At 39.4% G+C, this 21650-nt stretch overlaps 1 protein-coding gene across 3 annotated transcripts in view; it reads right to left on the minus strand.

Moving 5' to 3' along the window:
* NLK (nemo like kinase) overlaps positions 1-21650 on the minus strand; it is a 191780-nt gene that overhangs the window by 2060 nt on the left and 168070 nt on the right. For 2 of the 3 annotated variants that reach the window (XR_002825451.1, XR_001121533.2), the window contains exons 8-11: positions 12437-12523; positions 4954-5152; positions 3939-4032; positions 820-946 (exon numbers count right to left, since the gene is read on the minus strand). Coding sequence is in view for 1 of the 3 variants with exons in the window: in XM_004385384.3 (XP_004385441.1) it covers positions 892-946; positions 3939-4032; positions 4954-5152; positions 12437-12523 (435 nt within the window). In the remaining 2 variants the exon portion in view is untranslated. Of the gene's footprint in view, position 1; positions 947-3938; positions 4033-4953; positions 5153-12436; positions 12524-21650 lie in introns of those variants that run through there. The other variant, XM_004385384.3, reaches the window with a different exon arrangement.

A 21650-nucleotide genomic window follows, 5' to 3' on the forward strand; every position in this document is an offset into this window, starting at 1 on the left:
ATTTTTTTTTTTTTTTTTTTTTTTTACTGTCCAGTGCAGGAAAAGTCTCACAAAATTTCACAGACCTAAAATGTGCAAGCTAGTTCTCTCTCTATACAGCAATGTTGGGATTCTTTTTGAAATTAGCCCAGGAATAAATTATTTACACACATGAAAGATGCATGCCTTGGGGTTCTTTTATGTAAGAAAGAGCAGAAAAACTTCTAATAAAAATAGATTAAATATATATATATATATATTTATACTGGGTAAGGAAAAAAAAAAGTTTAGTCTCTCCTAGTCACAAACTCATTCTCTCTACCCACAACATTTGATTTTAGACAGCACACATCACCATCACGGCTCTAATGAAGCTAATTACAGGGCTTGATCATCAGGTGGCATGCCCCTACCCCCTACCCCCAAGGTGCAGCCACGATCAGCTCACGTGGCTCCATGATTGGTCGCAGGCAAGCTCACTAGATTCTTTAGTTTTAGAATACCCCAAATCTTTAGGAATGGCTCAAATATCAAAATGTATGACTGTCCTTTGTGTGTGTGTGTGTGAACAATCTCACTTCATTTTAAAAAAAGAAAAAACTAAACACAAAACCCCAAACTCCCAAATTTGGTTCAATTCTCTTTTGTTCTGAGGTGAGCCGTAACAGCTGCACTGAATCATAAAACATGTGCAACTCTGGGTAAAATATGTCTCTAAAAGCACAACCACTTCACAAGATTAAAAGTCTAGTAACATTTCTAAATATTATTCATATCATACAAGTAGTGGTTGTTAATTTAAAACTTCATTAGTAAAATTACAGTACAAGCATGATTAACCTCCAGAATTGCAAATCCCAGACTCCAGTGGAAAGCTACATTACATCTTCAGTAGTACATTATCTTCCACAGTCACTCCCATACCAGAGGAGATGGGGGCATCTCAGACGGCTGAGCAACAGTGGAACTAGAAGAGAAAAGAGATGGTGAAATTAGTTGTAACACCACAATGCACAAAAGGGCAATTCACTGCTGCTTGTTTTCCACTCTTCCTTTAAAAAAATTGTAAAGTTATGACCACTCCTGGATTTTCATTTCTTTTAACTTCTCTAAAGTTGAATTTGTTCCAAATCATTAGTGAAGGATCTGTATCTATAGTGAGGCAATATGGTCTAGTGGCTAATACACAGGCTTGAAAACCACTTGTCATTTACTAGTTGTGTGACACTGAGCAAGTTCCTTAATCTTAAATTTCCTCATTTGAAAAGGGACAATGCTGCTTACCTCATAGGATATTGTGCTGAATACATGAGATAATGTATATAAAGTGATTTGCACAGTGTCTAGTATATAAAATAAATGGTAGTTATTATAAATAATAACATCTACAAACAATCAGGAAAATAACCTTAAGGGATGCGGAATTATCCATTTAAATGTAGCCTCTCAAAAGACAGTGACTTTAATTGGTGACCTATTTTGAACAAGCGTCGTAAGAGTCTTCTATCAAATCTTGAGGAGAACGGATAACCACTTAACATTTACTATCCACAGATCTGTATTATCAGTTACTACCCGCCCCCCATGTGTCTGTCTAATGTTGTTGACTAGATTATAAATTCTGAGGCTGTGTATGTCTACCTGCTTTGCTTCCCCAGGGCCCAGGATAATGATGATTTGCACCTGAGAGGTACTAACGCACTCAATACCTGAGTAACTGGCTCTGAGGGGAAAATAGTAAAACAAAAGAATTTATAACCACGAGAAAGTAAAAATCCAACTTAATTCTTTCTACAGAAAAATACATGACAAAAATGAAAGTCACCTGATTTAAAAAATTCTAAACAAAAAATCTTGACTTTGGTTCAATAAATTCAATCAAGGACAATTAAAAGGGAAGTGAGGGGAAGGGGCAGAGAAGAGGGAAAAAGCAGAGGCAGGGAAGAAAGGGGGAAGAATGTAGCAGTTATCAATTTATTGCCTCACAGATTCAAAGCCACCTTTCTTTGCCCTATTTTGTGATTCTGGAGCCAGACCTGTACACATTTCACCTTTGCCAGCTGGTGTGATGCTAGCTTTTGTCAATAGAGGGCGCTGAAAGGGCACTGCAAAGCCTAGCATTAGGAAGACGCTTCCTTCGCTGGTCAGGTGGTGCCTTCCTCCCCCAGCTTTATCTGCATACCCTCTGGCAAGTTCCTCTGCAGTCCAGCAGGCCTCTTCAAAGGACCAGTTCCACACTTTTGGCAAGTTTCTTCACCACCCTCAGGCTGTGTGTCCCTGTGGCAGCTCTGGTTGGGTTGTGGGGGGACCTCTTCTAAGTTCTTAACTAATTCTTTAATCACTCTCCCCAGCCTAGAGGGAGTAGCTGCTTTCTGCATTTGTTACTTCAGGACTGTTTAGAATCCTTTTTACCCCTTTTAGTAGTTAATCACCTTTTCCTAGTGAATAATTCTTGTTATTAAACTTTCCCTGTTCATATTACTGGTGTGGCTTCTTTCTGCTAACTAGACCCTGATACAGGAGTTAGGGGAACGAGAGCAAGAAAAGGAGAGAACAAAGAGAGAGAACAAGGATGAGGCTTGCTAGGGTCCAAAGTAGGTTCACAGTTCTTTAACCAATAACCCTACTGGTTTCTCCCCTAAATAGGCTGCACCAGTAGTCCCCCTTTAAGAAAATAATTTCCCTGCTTGCAGTTATTATTACAGGGGCAGGGATATAGTGGGACTCAAGACGACCATGTTTCTAACTCCAGGGCAGGTGGCTGCTATACCCCTGCTGCAGTAGGAACCCCACGTACACAATCAGGCAGCACAATGGTCATCTGGGAAAAAAAATCTACCTAAGCACCCGCAGTGAACTGGTGTGTTCTCTATACAGTGTAAACCAATGCTTAGATTTTTAATACACCTACTCCTCACTTACCAACTAGCTCCTTATCTGACATCTTGCATTTACAACAACAGTAAAAAATCCACTATACAATTAGTAACGAGGCAGTGGGCATGGCAGCAACGGCTGCAGAGTGTCCCCTCCCTCGAGGAGGGTCTCCAGAAGGCCACTGGGAAGCTGGACCCCGCTGCACCATGCCGTCTGCTCCCTCCTGCAGGTGGGGTTGCTGCGTCCAGCTGCTTTGTGGGGGGGGGGGGGTCGGCCTCTACTCTGTGGCCACAGCCTCCGGGCGGGCGGAGGCGGGGTGGGGGAGGTGCAGGGGAAGGAGGCTATTCTGGGTTCCCAGCTCCTATGCTGCCTGAGGCCCTGCAGCTCAAAATTGCTGTGGGGTGCAAAGGGAGGGCAGAAAGAGGCATCAGACAGGGTGTCTGAAGAAATGACTGCGAATTTAATGCCATCCCACGGTGGGGCGACCTGGGCCTAGAGCCTCCCAGGGCCCTGGCCAGGCCCGGAGGGCAGAGCAGGCCCCTGGATTGTGAATGTAGGGCTTGCAGGGGTGGGAGTGGAGCCTGGAGGCAGCTCCAGGAGGGAAGCCCTGACCCAGCACAGGAGGAAGGTGAAGTGCGTCCTCAAGTCACACAGCCTGGCTTTATCTAGCTTTGTCTCCTCCAAGCCTCCTTCTCCCAGAGGAATAATCCATACCTGTACTCCACAGAGATGAGCACCTCAATAAATCTTAGCTGTTATTATTTCTCTATTTTCTAATTAAAAAAAATTGGACAAATGGATGGTCTGAAAACAGGGAAAAAAAAAAAAAAAAAAAAAGCCTCCATTTTCACATAAGGCCGGTTTTTGCCTTAACGACCTGGTCTTCGGAGCCTAACCATGTCAGTAAGTGAGGAGTAGGTTACACTTTTGACTAAAGCCAAAGCTCATAACAGAAATTTTCTGTTGGACCTTTTATCTGTGCTATCTACTCTAAACAAAAATGGAAATATGCTGTATAGCAAAATCACAATGGCATCCTTTCAATTCTAACAGCAGTGGCAGAATTACATTCATATAGTTACCTAATAAAGCTCTTAAAAGCAGCAGACTGAGGGTTGATGCAGAGAGGCACTCTGTTTCCTTTCTGCTGTTCCAGAATGAACTGGTGAATAATTTCTGTGGAGAAAACAAACATCATGTAATCCATGTCCACTTGCAGGCCTGGAAACAGTGGATTCTACTAACTCTAGCCAGCATAAATGGCATTTCCTGCTGGTTTAGTTAAACACACAAGTCATCTATCAGGCAGAATTCAGGTGAACTTTCCTGAAACTGGAATGACAGCTGTTGCCAAGCACAGGCAAAAAAAAAAAAACCCAAAGGGGGCGTTAACATGGATTGGAACCCCATCAGTAGGAAGAGTAAAATGGTCGATAAATTTGAGGGTGACTCCTCAGGGCTGGCATTATGGGTGATCACTGCCTTTTAAAAAATCACTTAAAAACCTCAGGTGGTGTTTAAGTAACTAGCTTGGGTTGGTTTCTTTGGGGGACTACCATCTCTTCTAAAATATCCTAGAGCAGATGCATTCAGAATTTTGGCTGTCGGTACCCCCTATTCCCACCCCAATATGAGATTATGTCAGGACATTTTACAATGGCAAACTATCAGAAATTCCTTCCTCTTATCATTATCCAAGAAATGATTCCTTCTAGTGGGACTTTATCCTTTTTTATACTTTGCATGTTATATAAAAAAGAACTTCAATATATTTCATTCAATGATATCATACTGAATGAATACACATTAAATATATTTTGATTCACACTCACTAAATAAGTCAGCTTTGAAAACAAGAACAAAATATGCATTCCTCTGCCTGACCTTCCCCTGGATGTAATATTAAATCAGCATTTTTATAACACTTACAGCTTTTTTGGCATATATGCCCTGGACAAATAGCTACATGCAAGGATATAAATTAAGTATATGGAGGAGCTTTGGTCACCATCCAGATCTCAGCCCTTCAGGACCAGACAATGGAAATCACTACTAGTCACCCTGCCTGGCCAAAGGCCAATAAAGAGACTCACTCACCTTTCACCTGTCGAACAGAACTGAGGTTCTTCTCAAAAGTGTCATCAAATTTGGGATTGGTGACGGGCTCAAAGTCACTGGTATAAACTCTTCCAGTAGAGGTGGAAAAGCAACATTTACACATACATGTGTGATATCGAAGTCGCCCTTCATCTAGGTAGGGGTGGGCTAAGGCATCCTTAGCGGATATTCTTTTGGACTGAAATCAAATTTAGAGACCAGCACATCAACACTACAGATAAACATGACTGTCCACACAGGATCTTTCACAAGACACAGTAAATGCTTTCCACAGCTTATATGTAATTTACAGCACATCCTGTGTAAAGACGGATAATTGAATTTAGAGGTGGGTAACATACCAGTAGAGGGAGCATCTGACTTAGGACAGCAAACCCCTGTTATCATCTACCATCAAAAAGCACTGAGAAGTGCCTTCCCACTAAAATTCTGAAAAGTTCCTACCTTGAAACAGATGTGCAGAGTCAAAAATGACAAATATGACATTTAAAAATGTAATGCTTTGAAGGGGATAAGTTTACATTCTAAACAACAGCCCCATATTTTCCTAAATATGTCCCAGCATTTAGAAGAGATTATGATGGCAATTTTAAAAAGCTGCTTGAAACTTTTATTCTTTTAGAATACCAAACAGACTAGGGCAGAAGCATATCTAAAAGCTGCTGGAGTGAGTTAGACAGCAGATAACGGTCTGAATGCCATTTACTGATAACCAGCTCAGTCTGAGTATCATGGAGTCTAGTCCATGCCTGTGGTTTCCTGGCACTTTGGATCAGAATACTTAACGTACTAGTTTCAGGTTTCATAGACTATAAATGTTTTTTGAACTCATTATCTCCTTAAAAAAAATAAAGAAAAAAATGTCTCCCCTTTTAGCTCAGTGGACATATAAATAATACTGAGAGAAAGTGCGTTTTAAAGTATTTAAAGATGGACTCAATATAGAGAGTAGAACAAAAACTGACACTTTGCCTTTTCCAGTATCATCAAGCACTTCACATAACACACACGCACATAACCTCTTTATACTCTTAAATAAACTAAAAATAACTGGGTCATCCTGACTGGTTCTGATCCCCCAAACAATAAAATGTTAAATATTTTCCGTAAACCTGGATTCCCTAAAAAGCAATTTTATCTCTGATTTTTCCTATACTGAAGTTAAAAGGCATGTAGTGAACTTTAAGGATATGATATTCACAAAAGAAAGCTGCTGTTTATTCACCAGGAACAGATAATGTAAACTTGATAGCCTTGTTTTTTTCCTTTTAATACGTGTGTGGTTTGTATTTGGTGATGCAGCCTTTCTGGAGTTTGACGCCCTTGCACTCTTGGCCAGTAAACTTTTTCTTTCCTTTTCTAAATAAATGAGCTTGAGTCTTCCTTTGACTGCCATTCCTGGAGGATCTCTGGGATCCAGTCCTACTATAGGAGCCAGGAGAACCCGAGGAGGCTGACAACGCTCCCTGCCCAGCCCTGGGCCCCTCTCGTCCTCAGCTCCCTTTCCCCTGGCTCCTGTGATCAGTCTCACTTGCAGTGATTGAGCACTTTGGTTTTTGCACAGTAAATCTGATTCATGGCCGATCTATTTCTGTTTCCGACTGAGCATGGTTGATTGTGTCCACACTGGTGGCAGCAATGATGGAACCTGGGTTTTAATTTTATCATCTGACCATTTCTGTCAAGTGGCAGATGTCAGAAATTGAGTCCCTGTCAGCTGCCACCTGCAGCTAGAAACGGGTTCCCCTGTTAGCTTTTTTGGTTGTTTGAGGATTCTGATAAACCCACTGCCATGGAGTGGATTCTGACTTACAGCGATCTATAGGACAGAGTAGAACTGCCCCATAGGGTTTCCAAGGAGCAGCTGGTGGATTCCAACTGCTGACCTTTTGGTTAGCAGCCAAACTCTTAACCACTACGCCTCCAGGGCTCCAAGGATTCTGGTTATTTCCTGAAAAATTGAGAATGCAGCGTTGAAAAGTTTTTGGTGTTTTCCTAACCATTAATATAGCATGGTCTGTGTTTGTATGTTGTGTGTGCACCATTATGAGTTCCACTAAAGTGTTTAACTTAAGAGAAGCCTTTGAACAAAAAGTATACCAAATCCCTGGCTGCAACGGCCTGCTTTCTTTCATTTCTCTAAATGAATCAATGGGTCCTTAAATAATGAAAAGTTTTAGGAGTCCTGGTGGTGTAGTGGTTAAGAGCTACAGCTGCTAACCAAGAAGTCAGCAGTTTGAATCCACTAGCCACTCCTTGGAAACCCTATGGGGGAGTTCTACTCTGTCCTATAAGGTCACTATGAGTCGGAATCTACTACAGCAACGGGTTTGGTTTTCCACCCCGTCTTGAGCAAAGGAGAATGAAGAAAACCAGAGAAACAAGAGAAAGATTAGTCCAAAGGACTAATGGACCACAACTACCACAGCCTCCACCAGGTTGAGTCCAGCACAACTAGATGGTGCCCAGCTACCACGAGCAACTACTCCGACAGGAATCACGATAAAGTGTCCTGAACCGAGCGGGAGGAAAATGTAGAACAAAATTCTAACTCACAAAAAAAGACCAGACACACTGGTCTGACAGAGACTAGAGGAGCTCCAAGAGTATGGCTCCTGGACACCCTTTTAACTCAGTACTGAAGCCACTCCTGAAGCTCACCCTTCAGCCAAAGATTAGACAGGCCCATAAAACAAACAATAACACATGTAGTTTAACCATATATACGAGACTAAATGAACACATCAGCCCAAAAACAAAGACGAGAAGGCAGGAAGAGACAGGAAAATGGGACGAATGGAAATGGGGAATCCGAGGTCAAGAAAGGGAGAGTGTTGACACATTGTGGGGTTGGCAACCAATGTCACAAAACAATTTGTGTATTAATTGTTTAACGAGAAACTAATTCGCTCTGTAAACTTTCACCTAAAGCACAATTAAAAACAAAAGATTTTAATATCTGGTATATAATTATATAAGAGCCCTGGTGGCACAAATGGTAAAGTGCTCAACTGTTAACTGAAAGGTTGGCAGTTTGAACCCACCCAGTGGCTCTGCAGAAACCCTAGTGGCATCGTGGTTAAGAGCTATGGCTGCTAACCAAAAGGTTGGCATTTCGAATCCACCAGGCACTCCTTGGAAACTCTATGGGGCAGTTCTAGTCTGTCCTATAGGGTGGCTATGAGTCGGAATCAACTCGATGGCAACGGGTTTGGTTTTTTGGTTTGTAGTGGCTCTGCGGAAGAACGACTTGGTGATCTGCTTCTGTAAAGATTACAGCCAAAAAAACTCTATGGGGCAGTTCTACTCTTGTTACATGGGGTCGCTATGAATTGAAAGTGACTTGACGGCACCTAACAACAACAAAAACATAATGTATGAGAAGAAGAGGTCATGTGATATTCCTATGCAAGATGATTCTTTGGATAAATTACAGGTAGTCCTCGACTTATGACAGGGTTACGTTCCAATGACTCTATCATAAGTCAGTTCTGATGTAAGTTGAACACCTCATTTTATTTTTTAGTTTTCATTGTTATTACCTTTTATTATCAATACCTTTATAAATCTGATCTTTATTTGTCTTTGGGGGTTGGCATGAGAATGATAACATCAGCAAATTAGGCACTACAACAGTGTACGTAGTACGTATTACTAACGATAAGACATAAAAAACAAAAAACAGATGATTGTAGGTGCTGTTCGTCATAACTCGAATATGTTGTAAGTTGGGGACTGACTCAATGGAAACGGGTAACACTAATTTGAGTTAATAAACATCCTTTGTCTATCTGGACCACATAATTTTAATATATGTAGGCTCTCCATTCCAAACCCATTGCCGTCGAGTCGATTCTGACTCATAGCGACCCTATCGGACAGAGTAGAACTGCGTCACAGGGTTTCCAAGGAGCAGTTGGTAGATGTGAACCGCCGATCTTTAGGTAGCAGCCGTAGCACTTAACCACTGGGCCACCAGGGCTCCAGGCTCTTCATTAGCTTCAATAAACAGTTTTAAAAAGATGTGCAAGTATTATGTGAAATATATTTTTAAAGAATGTGTGTAATGGTAGGAAAATGTGTATAAAAGACAACTGATGTGTCAGTAGGAAAAAGTGAATCAAAACATCTAAAACTAAAACTTTTCTGACTGTGTTATAATTTGAAAGAAGCAATAAAATGTGTAAATTTTTTTTCAAAGTTGGCTCAATGCTGGTATGTTTATCTATGACGAAAAAAAAAGGCTTATAAATCCTTTACTGCAAATTGTTACATGGATGTCATACAAAAAGACTACAACTAGAATTTGAGTTTTCTTTCTGACAAAATGTCCAAGTTATTGTATGTTTAGATTACAGAAGTCCCTTTTTATCACCAAAATATTCTATTAACTCTCTGAGTTTTTGGCACACTCTTAAAAATGAGAAGTTTTTGCTAAAATTCCTAATTATTATTATTATTTATTGTTGGAGGTCCCTAGCTGATGCTAAGCTAAAGGTTTGCAGTTCAAACACACCCAGTGGTACTGCAGAAGAAAAGGCCTGGAGATCTGCTTCCGTTAAGACTACAGCCAAGAAAATTCTCTGGGCCAGTTCTATTCGGTAACACGTGGAGTTGCCAGGAGTTGGAATTGACTTGATGGCAACTAACAACTTACTGCGTTTAAAAAATATTGCCTGTAACTATTAATTGCCTTTAGATACTTCTGACTTATACTCATCTTCACACCTTGATTACCTTATACTCATACCTCATATTCATACTTTGTCTCCTCTGACAACACTTTTTGATCTTGCCTTGCCTAAATTCAGAATAATTCAACCATAGCTGAATTTCCTGGATGGCTACTACATAACGAAAAGCTTTATTCCTTGACCTTATAAAAGGAGGGATGCTAAAAATAATTAGAAATGTTTGATATTCTCCAGATATTTGATTAGTCCAATATTGTAATGAGGTCTGTCCTGTTTATATATAAAAAACCAAGCCTTCCTAGGATATTTATAAATAAGTAAAATGTATTAATATAATTATATTGTGTACTTTTCAGGTTAAAAGAAACATTCATGTTCAGGTAAACAGATTGACATAACTGTCAATAAATTTTAAAAAAATTCATTTCTAGGTTTAAATACAATTGTCACTTGGTGACATTTACAATATATTTTATGAGCTAAATTAAAGGCTCTAGAGATATGTTTAGTCTTTTTACTGTTTCAAGGTAATAACTGATTAAATCTTTATAAACTGATTACTTATTATACCTCATCCTTTCTAATATTATTATAATAAAAGAACCAGAGCCCTTTCATCTTATCCTCTAGTGGTTTCTGCTTTATTTCTTTATATTTACCTAAAGGCCCCTGCTACAAGCCAAAGACCAGAACTTGAGTTTTCTGTAAGAAATATCACAGGATCTCAGTAAAAGACTGTATCAGGTATTCCTGACTATTGTCATCAGGGAATAAGCTCATGGGTAGTGCTGAGATTATCACAACAAACACCTGTTAGACTGAGCTGAGTAACTGAGTCAGGGTTTCCAGGAATCTTTCAGTCCAGAAGCAAACGATTTTGTGACAGGAGATCAACAAAACAAGAATTAACTATCTCAGACTAAATGGACTAAATAAACTGGTTTAATCATGGTTAATGCTCTATCCTTAATGGATAAAACAAAACAAAACAAACAAAACTCATTGTTTTCTTCTTAATGTATCGCTAACCCTCAACTGAACAGGTTAAAACCAGAATGAAAACTCTTGAAATGGTACCTTGATCTAACTGAAGCCTCAGAAGTGGAAAGAAAAGAATCCTTAACATAGATTAGAAATTAATAAAGCACCAAGCCAATAAAAAAAAAAAATTCTATAAAAAATAACACATACTGGTTGGCCTTATCTATAAAACAATGATGAAAATAGTTAAATATTATGTAAATTGCCTTTACTAAATTCTTTCCTGTTTTAATGAAAATGTAGTTATTTACATAAGTTAGGAAACACTGGTGGGGTAGTGGTTAAGAGCTACAGCTGCTAACCAAGAGGCAGGCAAGCTCGAAGCCACCAGGTGCTCCTTGGAAACTCTATGAGGCAGTTCTACTCTGTCTTATAGGGTAGCTATGAGTTGGAATCGACTCGACAGCAATGGGTTTGGTTTTTTTTTTTTTTACATAAGTTCAATAAGAATCTGTCCTCCTTCTTACCAGATAAATTTTATCTCCTTCTTAAAGATAAATTTAATTTGTAACTATGACCGCACCAAAAATTTCATTTAATTAGGTATGACAATCCCACTATTAAGGAATAAGGACTATTTTTCATGTGTAGAACCAATGTCTAAAAGGTCTCTCAGGAAAAAGGAGTTTCCAGTTTTAACTATACAAAACTTGTCAAATAAAATATCAAATTAACGATAGATTCTAAATCACTAGCTCATTAAATGCAAGTTATGTGGTCAAAATTACCCTTAATGGTGGGAACCTGACCATGAGGAGAGACTGCAGAACTGCCATTTTGTTTTGCTTCCAGTATCAGTACGCACTTCATATACCACAGTAGGAGAACAAAAAAATACACACGCACCAAATAAACAAACAAAAAAACCTCATTTTGTATTCTTAGATGAAACAAAGGTAATTTGGTCACCCTGATTGGTTCTGGTTCTCCAAATAATAAAATCCTATTTCTCACAAACCTGAACTCCCTAGCAAAACATTTTTATGTCTACTCTTTATGCTGATGTCTGAAGATAGTTATTATCTTTGTGAATTTGATAACCATGTGAGAAAGCTGCTGTCTTCTCATCAGAAACAGACCAATGTAAACTTTCTCTCTTTGGTAATTTTGTGAGTTCTTTTTCCCTTTAAATACCTGTTGTGTTTTGTATTTGGCGTGCCAGCCCTTTTGAAGTCTGACTTCCTCGTACCATGGCAAGTGAAAATGTCTTTCTAAATGCTTCCATTTTTAAGTCTTCCTTTGAGAATAGTTACTGGCATAGATGTAAGAAATATTCTATGGATAAATGAATAAACAAAGAGCTGAACTTATGGTGTAATTTGTAGTATGTCCCAGAAGAGTCAAGTCCAGAAATGGTATCTGAAGAAGCTACCATCTCAACAACCCAAAGATTAAACATCTTCTTATGCAATATAATGGACAGATTTTTTTCAAATAATCTTAAATTTGTTTTTTCCACTGATTCAACTTGGTGTCAAATTCCTTTTATGAATCTCAAGATAAATGAGAAGAATCGTACAGTTTCTTATTTCTCTTCAACTAGACTCTTACATGTTAATCATCAAATGTCTGAGTGATGAGTGAGCATGAGACACATGAAGCTAGGGACTGAGGTTTATTTTTTGAAAAGTCCTTATTTACATTGCTCATCTAATCAAAACCATGATGTTTCTCTTAGAACACATGTATTTTTTCATTCATTAAAAAAATAAACAAACACTACTTACTGGATCAAAGACCAACATCCTGCAAAGGAGATGAACAGCTTCATGTGTAGCCTGGCTGGACAGGGTATAAAGTACAGGAAGAGATGGCTGTGGGAAAAAAAATAAAAAAGAATGTCAAATATTTAAGTGAGTCTTTGTATAAGTAGATATGTAATGCAGCCAGTTTATGACAAGATAAGTACCCGCCTCAAACGAAGAATGTGCACAGGGAACTAGTTTTCCCCTTGTTAACCAATCTTCAAATGCAACAACTGTCACTGACTTCCAGTAACATATATTCTATGATTACCCACTGTAAGTCAGAGCACAAAACAGCCTAGGAAAAAAGAAAACTAATCCTATAAATATGGTGCTCCTATCGGGCTTATACCTTAAATGCTTTTGGCAAGAAGGGAAGACCAAACATGCCTGGCGTGGGAGAAAAAAGACCCTGGCCATATATAAAGTAAGCATGTGAACTGTTTTATGGCAACATTACCATAAAGTTGCTAAAATACTAGTCTAAAAGGAGCTCACAGCTATACGACACTTAAGAATTTACACAATCTTCTGAGAAAGTATGCCGCTGCTTTTTGCTAGTTCCACCTGAATTGCCTTCAGCATTGATTTCTCACTCAATAATTGGCAGGCACATACACATGGCCATATCTAAGCCCTTGAACTGGGGCAGGGAGATGGCTTTGATGACCTGAGAAGCCATACAACTTATAAAGCTTCTATTTCACTGCTTGGAGAGTCAGGGGACAGAGCAGGTGGATGGCATAACCGCTCTCTCAAACAACTAAATTCTTTACCTCTAATATAGAAAAATGAGTCCCTGGGTTAAGTGCTGACTACTAGCCAAAAGGTTGGTGGTTTGCACTCACCCAGAGGTGCCTCAGAATACAGACCTGGTGATCTGCTTCTGAAGGTCACAACCTAGAAAACCCTATGGAGTAGTTGTACTCTGCACATGTAGGGTCACCATGGGTCGGAATAGACTCGAGGGCCACTAACAACAACAAAATATAGGAAAAGCAGAATTAACAAAGTTGACAAAAAAATGTTTGGCCACCCACTTTTCTTCTAATGGCTTAATATAACCTTTGGCAGTAAGGTTTTTTCCCCAATCTTGGAAAGTTCTAAATGTATGGCCAAATTATTTCTGGTTTGCGTTTCATGACATTTTATTTTTAAAATGAAACCAATCCCTCAGTGGGGTACATGGTTTTCTCAATGGCTTTTATAACTGGCTTCTACTTAAAACCCTTCTGTGGCCAGGTAAGTTTGGTGGGTCAAAGTCTATGAAAAATCAGCTCAAATAAAAACAAAGACAAAGCCTGAGCTTAAAGAAAATAACCTAATGTTAGGGGTACTGACCTTCACTATGCTCTGGAAAGTAGAAGAGGCACAGAGCCACACACATTTTATCTGACTCTGATCCTTTCCTATTAGCTCTAAGTACTTCATATGCCCTCGGCTTCTACAGGGATTCCTTATAAAACTTGAACTTTTAGGTAATAATCTTAGAGTAGAGCAGCATTTCATAGTTTCCTGGGACTCCCAGTTCATGTAACAATCAAATTGCTTCATTATGATTATACTATAATTCTAGGTTTGTGGGAAAAACTCACAAGGAGAGTTTTCAAAATTTATGTGAACATGTAAGATCATCTTTACCTGGTTGGTCCTACTCTCTTCTGCAGACAATGCTCTTCATATCATTTTAGAGTTAAGGCATTTACATTTTGTTACTACATCAATATAGTCTGTTAATCGGAGAGAAGAAGTGTTTGTGTGTGTGTGTGTATGTGTGTGTGTTTGTGTAAGAGAGAGAGAGACAACATATGCATGGGTTTCAGGTTTGGGAGAAGTGGACTATCTGAACAAACACTATTATATTATTAATTCTGAAATAAACTGGAAGCAACTCTTACTTAGAAACTCTTATATATTTCCTGTGGAAATTTTGTCTTATACTTTCTGAGTTGTTGGTCTATGAAAAATCAAAATATCACAGAAAGAAAAGCTACTGACATTTGAACTCTTGGAGGCCAGAAAGGAGTACCATCAACAGCGATATGAGCAGGTCTCATGCTGGTCAGGCTTCCATAACAACCGAGAACAGGAAAAGCAGACACTAAAACATCTACTTGTATCTTGGTCACAGCCTCAGTCTTGCTATGACAACTACTAACACCAAGTTTTTAATGTATCTGCCTCCTTCCAACAAAAGCCACATAGGAAAGTCCAACAAGAACAATGCTGACGACAAGACACCTCAGAATTGTCAGGAGGTAATTATTCACCATACAGAAGTTTTCTTCAGGATCAAGGAGTAAAAGATTAGTTTAGATTGGCATGCTAATTCTGTCTTGTCACTAATTGGATATACCAGTATCTCTGGATCTCAGGATCCTTAAGTATAAAATGAGAAAGTTGTACTAGATAATCTCAGAAGACTACGTCAGTTCTAAAATTGCACAAGACTTGACAGGATTACTACAGATAAGAAGCACCAAGTGCACAGAACCCAAACATAGGTGGCATTAAATGTTTGTTGACCAACTTACTATTCCTTGATGCATTTAAGTTTTTGCAGATAGAGAAGTATTTCTCATTTCAAATACGGTAGCACTGAAATGATCTGTATTCATCAAGATAACGGGAGGGGAGGGGAGGGGAGAGTGACGAGGAAGAGATTTTAATTTACATACATTTTCCTCAAGAATTTTTGCGTTGTGCTAAGTGAAATAATTTGATATTCTTGAAAGAATCTGATTCTTGGTTTGATCATGAATTGCTATCCTCTTTTTCACCGGCTCGGGCAGGTTCGCAGCCAAACTCTAGCCAATTGTTACTGACCAAAATGTCTCCCCATAAGCAATTCTTTCCTTTCCACGTTAGTGAACCTACCCTTCATTTTATTTTTATGGTGTAGGTGTATTATAGCTTAGGGAAGAGAACACTGGAATGAGCATTAGGAGAACTGAGTTCTAATTCTAACATTGCCATTACTACGCCTGGGTAAGTTACTTGAGCCTTGGTTTTCTCATGTATAAAATTGGACCAGTACAGACTTCTTCACCTGCCAACATCACTGATACTCATTTAACATGCACCAAATGCCAGGCCCTGGGCTAGGTGCTGTTTAGCAGGCAAGAAAGACATGTAAACAAGTAATTCTACAGGCTAGTGAATGGAGATAGAGAACAAATTAGGAGGCAAAATATAAAATTTGTAAGACTTGAGGATGACTGGATAGGGAGCTGTCATGGTGGGTGGGAGCTGTGCAAATCGAATAAGTAGATGTCAAGGGCACCTGAGATTTTAAGTGCTTATTTTTCTTTTCCCAAATTTCATCTTTCTTTATAAAAGTGCACCCCAACAAGGACACTAAATATAAGGCTAGACAGTGGTGATGTTTGCACATGATGAAAGTAATTCATGTCACTGAACTGCACATGTAAAAAATGTTGAAAGAGCAAATGTTTTATAATAAATATTTTTACCACAATTAACAATAAGAAGGCTAGGTTTCACTTCAGCCTAGAACAGTCATATGCTTTCTCTTTTTCTGCATTTACATGCATGTCAAAAAGAGGTGCACAAAAAATAGAGTCAATTCATTCATGCTAATACCTGTCCAGAAAGATAACCATTAATAATTCAGTTGCCAGCACTGGCTCCACAGGAAAAGATGTACTAGAGATGCTGCTTTTCTAATTCCATTCTCTTCCCCTCTAATTCACCAGCCTTTATCGCTGAAACCCGTCTAGGCCCAGGATATCAGGAATAGACAAGAAGTTTGTATTTTTCATCATGTGCAATAGAATAAATCTGCATAAGAGGAAAAAAAGGATGCTTAGAAATAGGTCCTAAATATTCCCTTTGGAAATAAGTTTCTGCCAATTCCCCCAACATTCACACGTTGCTTTTCCTCTTTAAAACGTCCCAGTCCATCTTCTGTTTGTTCTGCAAGCCTGTAAGTCACTTAGCAATGCAGGAGTGAATGGGTGCCAATGCTAAGCCATAGGCACAGGGTTATAAAGAGTGCTCTATTAATTACTATGATTAATTGTCAGTGAACTGAAGCAAGGATGAGCTTCTGGACTTGGATGAGAGGCCTTAAATGATATACCACAGTCATCCTAAGCCAACTGCAGAGTGCTGGTCACCACAGGAGACTCCGCTAGGCTGTGCAAGTGTCATGTTAGTTTTCATCTTAACTGGCAGCAAAGAAGCTGTGATCATCATCAGCAACATTAACTGAGAATTCAAAATGCACAGTGCACTACAGTAAGCACTCGAAATCTCCACCTATAAAACAGGAAGTTTGAACCAAATGAACTCTCTAACATACTTTCATTCTATTAAACATAAGTTACAGTTCCTGTCAGGAGACAGAACAATTTTCACTCCAGTGAAAATATTATATCTCTATTTCTGACACAGTTAGCTGAGAACAACATGAGGAAAAATGATCTAAATCATATAACGTATGAACAAAAGGACTAAGGGCTGATAATAGACTTGTCAATCCTATCAGGTCAATGCCTCAACAACCCTAACAGTATTTGGGCCGTGACAACTAATAACCTCTTCGTGCAAGACTCCAAGTTGTGGAAAAGAGATAGTAAATCAAAAATATCATACAGTGCTTTTGCCTGCCAGTAACTCCTGACTTTTAGGGAGCCACCCCCATGTTACTCTCAAACCAAGTGGCTTGATTCCAGTCTCCCAACACCAAGATGGATGCCTGCCCCAGGACTGGCTGGTCAAAGAGAATATTCCATTGAGCACTGTGACTGGCTCCAGGATGGGCACATGGTCTGAAACAGACCTAACCCGACACATCCTCCCAACCCTCTTCTCCCATAGGTTAGAAAAGCTAAATACTCAATGTTTTCAGCCTGTCTTACACCTGGGAGGCCACATGTGACACAGTTCTGGGCAATGACATATGAACAGATGTTTGCTAGGGAGGCTTCTGGGAAACTTTTGCTGATAAAAGGGACAAACATTACTAGTGTCTCCTTTCCCTTCATTTTCTTGCTTTGAATGTGGATATGATTTCTGGACAAGCTGCAGCCATTTTGTGACCATGAAGTGATAAGGAAAAAGGAATGAGGTCAACATTCTCAAGATGGCAGAGCAGAAAAAAGAAAAAATCTGGATCCTTGATGACAAAACTGAGCTGCTATGTCAGCTCCAGACTGCCTACCTCTGGACTTCTGTTATGAGGAAAAAATGGACTCTTACTTCTTTAAGAGCTGCTGTAAGCAAGGTTTTTTTTTTTTGTTGCTATTGTTTTTTAAATCATTTGTAACCAAACACATTCCAAATGAATCAAAGGCCTTCCGAATATTTTATCTGGAGCTATTTGGGAAAGCTCTCTCCAGAAGGACTGCTATGCTAGTAGAATGTAGGCCTGGACTATAGGTTCCATCTCTGACAACACATGGAGAAAACCTGCCTGAAAATGAAGCCAATACACAGGAAAACAGAGCAGAGTCAGATTCCTGGCACGAAACATCATTTGAGTACCTGGATTCAGCAGGGCCTGAAGTTAGTTGTAGCTCAAGACTTTCCGGTTGTATGAGCCAGTAAGTTCTCTTTTTTGCTTAAGCCAGTCTGAACTGAGTTTCACTGGAAAGAGTGCTAATACACCACCTGTAACAATGTGTACTAAGCAACCAACACAAGTAAATTAATTTGAGGCAGTAATCTGTGACTTTAAGAAGAGAGCAAATTAGGCTCTCATTCTGTATATGTACGTTTAAAAAAAAAAAAAAGCCCCAACAAATAATATCTTTCTGTTTGTACAAATATATGTAAATAAATGCAGACAAAAATATGTCTGGAAAGAGATGTTCAAATTAATTCAGAAGAGACTGGGATTGGAGGGTATGGTAGTTGAGACTAACTTTAGCTCTATGTGTAAAATTTTCATTTTACTTGTACTCACATGTTACTTGAAAATATAAAAATAAAATTAAAAACAACAACAACAAAATCTGTGAAAGTGTAGGTGCCAGGCAGAATAGAACAGACTATGAACACAAATTTTTGGAGTTGAGACTGGGCTTATAAACATTATTTAACCTCTTTAATCCCCTATCTCCCATCTATAAAAAGGAACAATAATGGGACATCATGGTGTTTTTGTGAGGATTTAATGAGCTAATGCATAAGAAGTGCTTAGGATAATACCTCACACATTGCAAACTCCTAATAATTTTTATTAATAGAGAATGGTTATTTCCATCTAACTCTGAGTAGCTACTTAAATCGGAGCTACATGAAAGAAGCTTACTTCTTCTCATTATAGCCCAACTAAAAACCTTATATTGAATTTTTAGAAGTACCTCTCATGAGGTTAAATACAGTTAATCTAAAAGTCCTATATTAAATAATTTAGAATAAATATAGTAAGATGTAGTTTGCCCCATGAAGACCTCCAATCAGCCTAAGCAGCTTCACTGAGGAGTTCTGGGAGTCCTTCCTAACAGATGGAGGCTCTTTCTGTGTGCATGTATTTTCATTTTGTGTAAATACAGGTATGTGCTGCATAATGTCCATGGAGACAAAGTCCAACAGCATATTCCTCCCTGGTCCTGTAAGGTTTAACAGAGTTCAGAAATTCTGATCAGAGAACAGGATGTAGTGGACTAAGTACCGTAGATCCTATCTGTCTCTCACTAGCTGTCTGGTTCCGTTAGCCCAGGTCCTGGAGCGGCAGGAGGAGGGGTTCCTGGCAGGGACCATGCAGACTCTGCTGGAGTCCCTGAGGGAAATGCCCTGCTAGGCTGCTGCCCCACTCGGCCAGGGCGCCCTGCGAGTCATCCCCAGGCAGAGACCCTAGCTCCTCCTGAGATGGCTCCCAGGCTGCAGGAAAGTTGGGGTGGGTGGGTGGAGGGGGAGTGGGGCTGGAAGAGCTTAAAGGCCATTAGGGCAGGCAGAGGAGGCAGTAAGGGAAGGGAGCTGGTGGAGCGCAACTGCATGCCAGGCTCTCAGAGACTGGGCAGCCACCAGGCAGGACCAGCTGCCACAAGGCCGAAGTTTTTGTACAGTCCCTTACTGCAGTGGTCCCACGCTTGCCCAGTAACCATCCTGCATGCTTCTCTCCTGTATATAATATGGTGTTCGTACAATCATATAATGTCCTATTTCACAGAACGAATCATGGATGTTAAGCAACGGCATACCTGTAGTATTGTGCTATACATACATCTTATTCTGCCTTGTTCATAAGCTTAAATCTTTTTCATACAAAGTTTGTCCATGAATTTTTGGAAAAAAAATTCATCATGTGAAGCAATAAAAAGGGATTGAACCTTCTCAAATGCTTTTTTTTTTTGTATCGATTGAGACAATCATGATCTTCTCATTTAAAATGTTAAAATACATTAAAATAGATTTTCTGTTGATTAACCACTCATGCATTCTTGGGATAAACCCCACTTATATATGTATTTTTTCTTTTTTTTTAAATCACAAGGTATACCTACTATTTTAGAGTGATAACTTTTAACGTATTATAAAGGGAGACTAGGAGCCCTCGTGGCGCCAGTGGTTAAGTGTTCAGCTACTAACCAAAAGGTCAGCAGTTCGAATCCACCAGTCGCTCCTTAGAAGCCCTATGGGGCAATCCTACTCTGTCCTATAAGGTCGTTATGAGTCAGAATCGACTCGACGTCAACCGGCTTTTTTTTAAAGGAAGGCTTTATGAAAGGAAATGAATTAAAGATATCCTAGAACCGAGAACAGGTGGCATATGATACAGGCGACATACAAATCAACTAACCAATCATTAACAATAGTGATAATCATTATCATCACCATAAATAATGATTAACATTTATTAAGTGTTTAGTGTATGCCAGACACTATTACATGCTCTTCGCATGCACTATCTCTTAATCATTATAACAATCTAGTGAGGTAGGCACCATTTTTATCCCCATACTACAGATGAATGAGCTGAGGCACACAAAGGTTACGTAATTTGCCTAAGGTTACATACTGAGTTATCGGTAGGGTCAGGACTCACACTTGAGCAGTATGAGAACTACACTGCACAAATCCTAGGGCATAATCCAATATGCTGTGCAATGTAAAGAGCCTCAGATTGATACAAAAGTCTGCACTCATAATCACTATAGTCCAGAGAAACATAAACTGAGTATATAGCCTGTGGGGAGTACTGAGTTACGGACTATGCCTTTCACAGAACAGTCATGATGTACAGAACTACACAGACACATACATACATACACACACACACATTCCGGGGATCATATGAATCTTTTAAAGTTAAAAAAATTCCAGGTGGTTATATACTACATATACTTGTAGTAACTTGTGTATGTTTCAATCTCAGCTTTAAACAGTTAAAACATGAATGGAGATACCCTCAAGTAACTGTTAACAGGCTAACAAGAGGCATATGGCATATGCATCATGGTATAAGGAGTGGGAGGGGAAAAGGCAGAATCTGACTGGTGGCTAAAGTAAAGAGCTTTAAGGGCCTGTTGACTGCTGTTGAGAGCACTAATGGTATGAAGATCAACTAGCAAATGTAGACCAAAAACTGAATTTTCATACGAGTGGAAAAAAAGAACCAACCAATATGCCAGGTTCATTTACATTCATTAATATATGGTAGGTATAAGTTACTCTCTATACAAATCTTCCTGGGTTAGCGTTCAAAGACCATGAAAACCTAAGGAGACCACGTCCAGCACTGGGTAAAAACAGTCTAAAGATAAGGTGGCCTTTAAGGTCTATGCAAAGAGTATCTGGCTTTGAGCAAAAATGGCCTCCTAACTAGTTTCTGAAGAGCCCTGGTGAGGCAGTGGTTAAGCACTTGGCTGCTAACTGAAAGGTTGGCAGTTTGAACCCACCAGCAGCTCTGTGGGAGAAAGATGTGGTAGTCTGCTTCTGTAAAGATTTACAGCTTTGATTACTCAAGAAGAACAAAGTGGGAGGCCACACACTACCTGATTTTAGAACCTATTATACTACCATGGTAGTCAAAACAGCCTGGTACTGGTACAACAACAGATACATACACCAATGGAACAGAGTTGAGAATCCAGACGTAAATTCATCTACCTATGAGCAGCTGATATTTGACAAAGGCCCAAATCTGTTAATTGGGGAAAACACAGTCTCTTTAACAAATGGTGCTGGCGTAACTGGATATCCATCTGCAAAAAACTGAAACAAGACC

Source organism: Trichechus manatus, unplaced genomic scaffold (assembly GCF_000243295.1).
Source record: "Trichechus manatus latirostris isolate Lorelei unplaced genomic scaffold, TriManLat1.0 scaffold00138, whole genome shotgun sequence".
In the NCBI taxonomy this organism is placed as follows: Eukaryota; Metazoa; Chordata; class Mammalia; order Sirenia; family Trichechidae; genus Trichechus; species Trichechus manatus.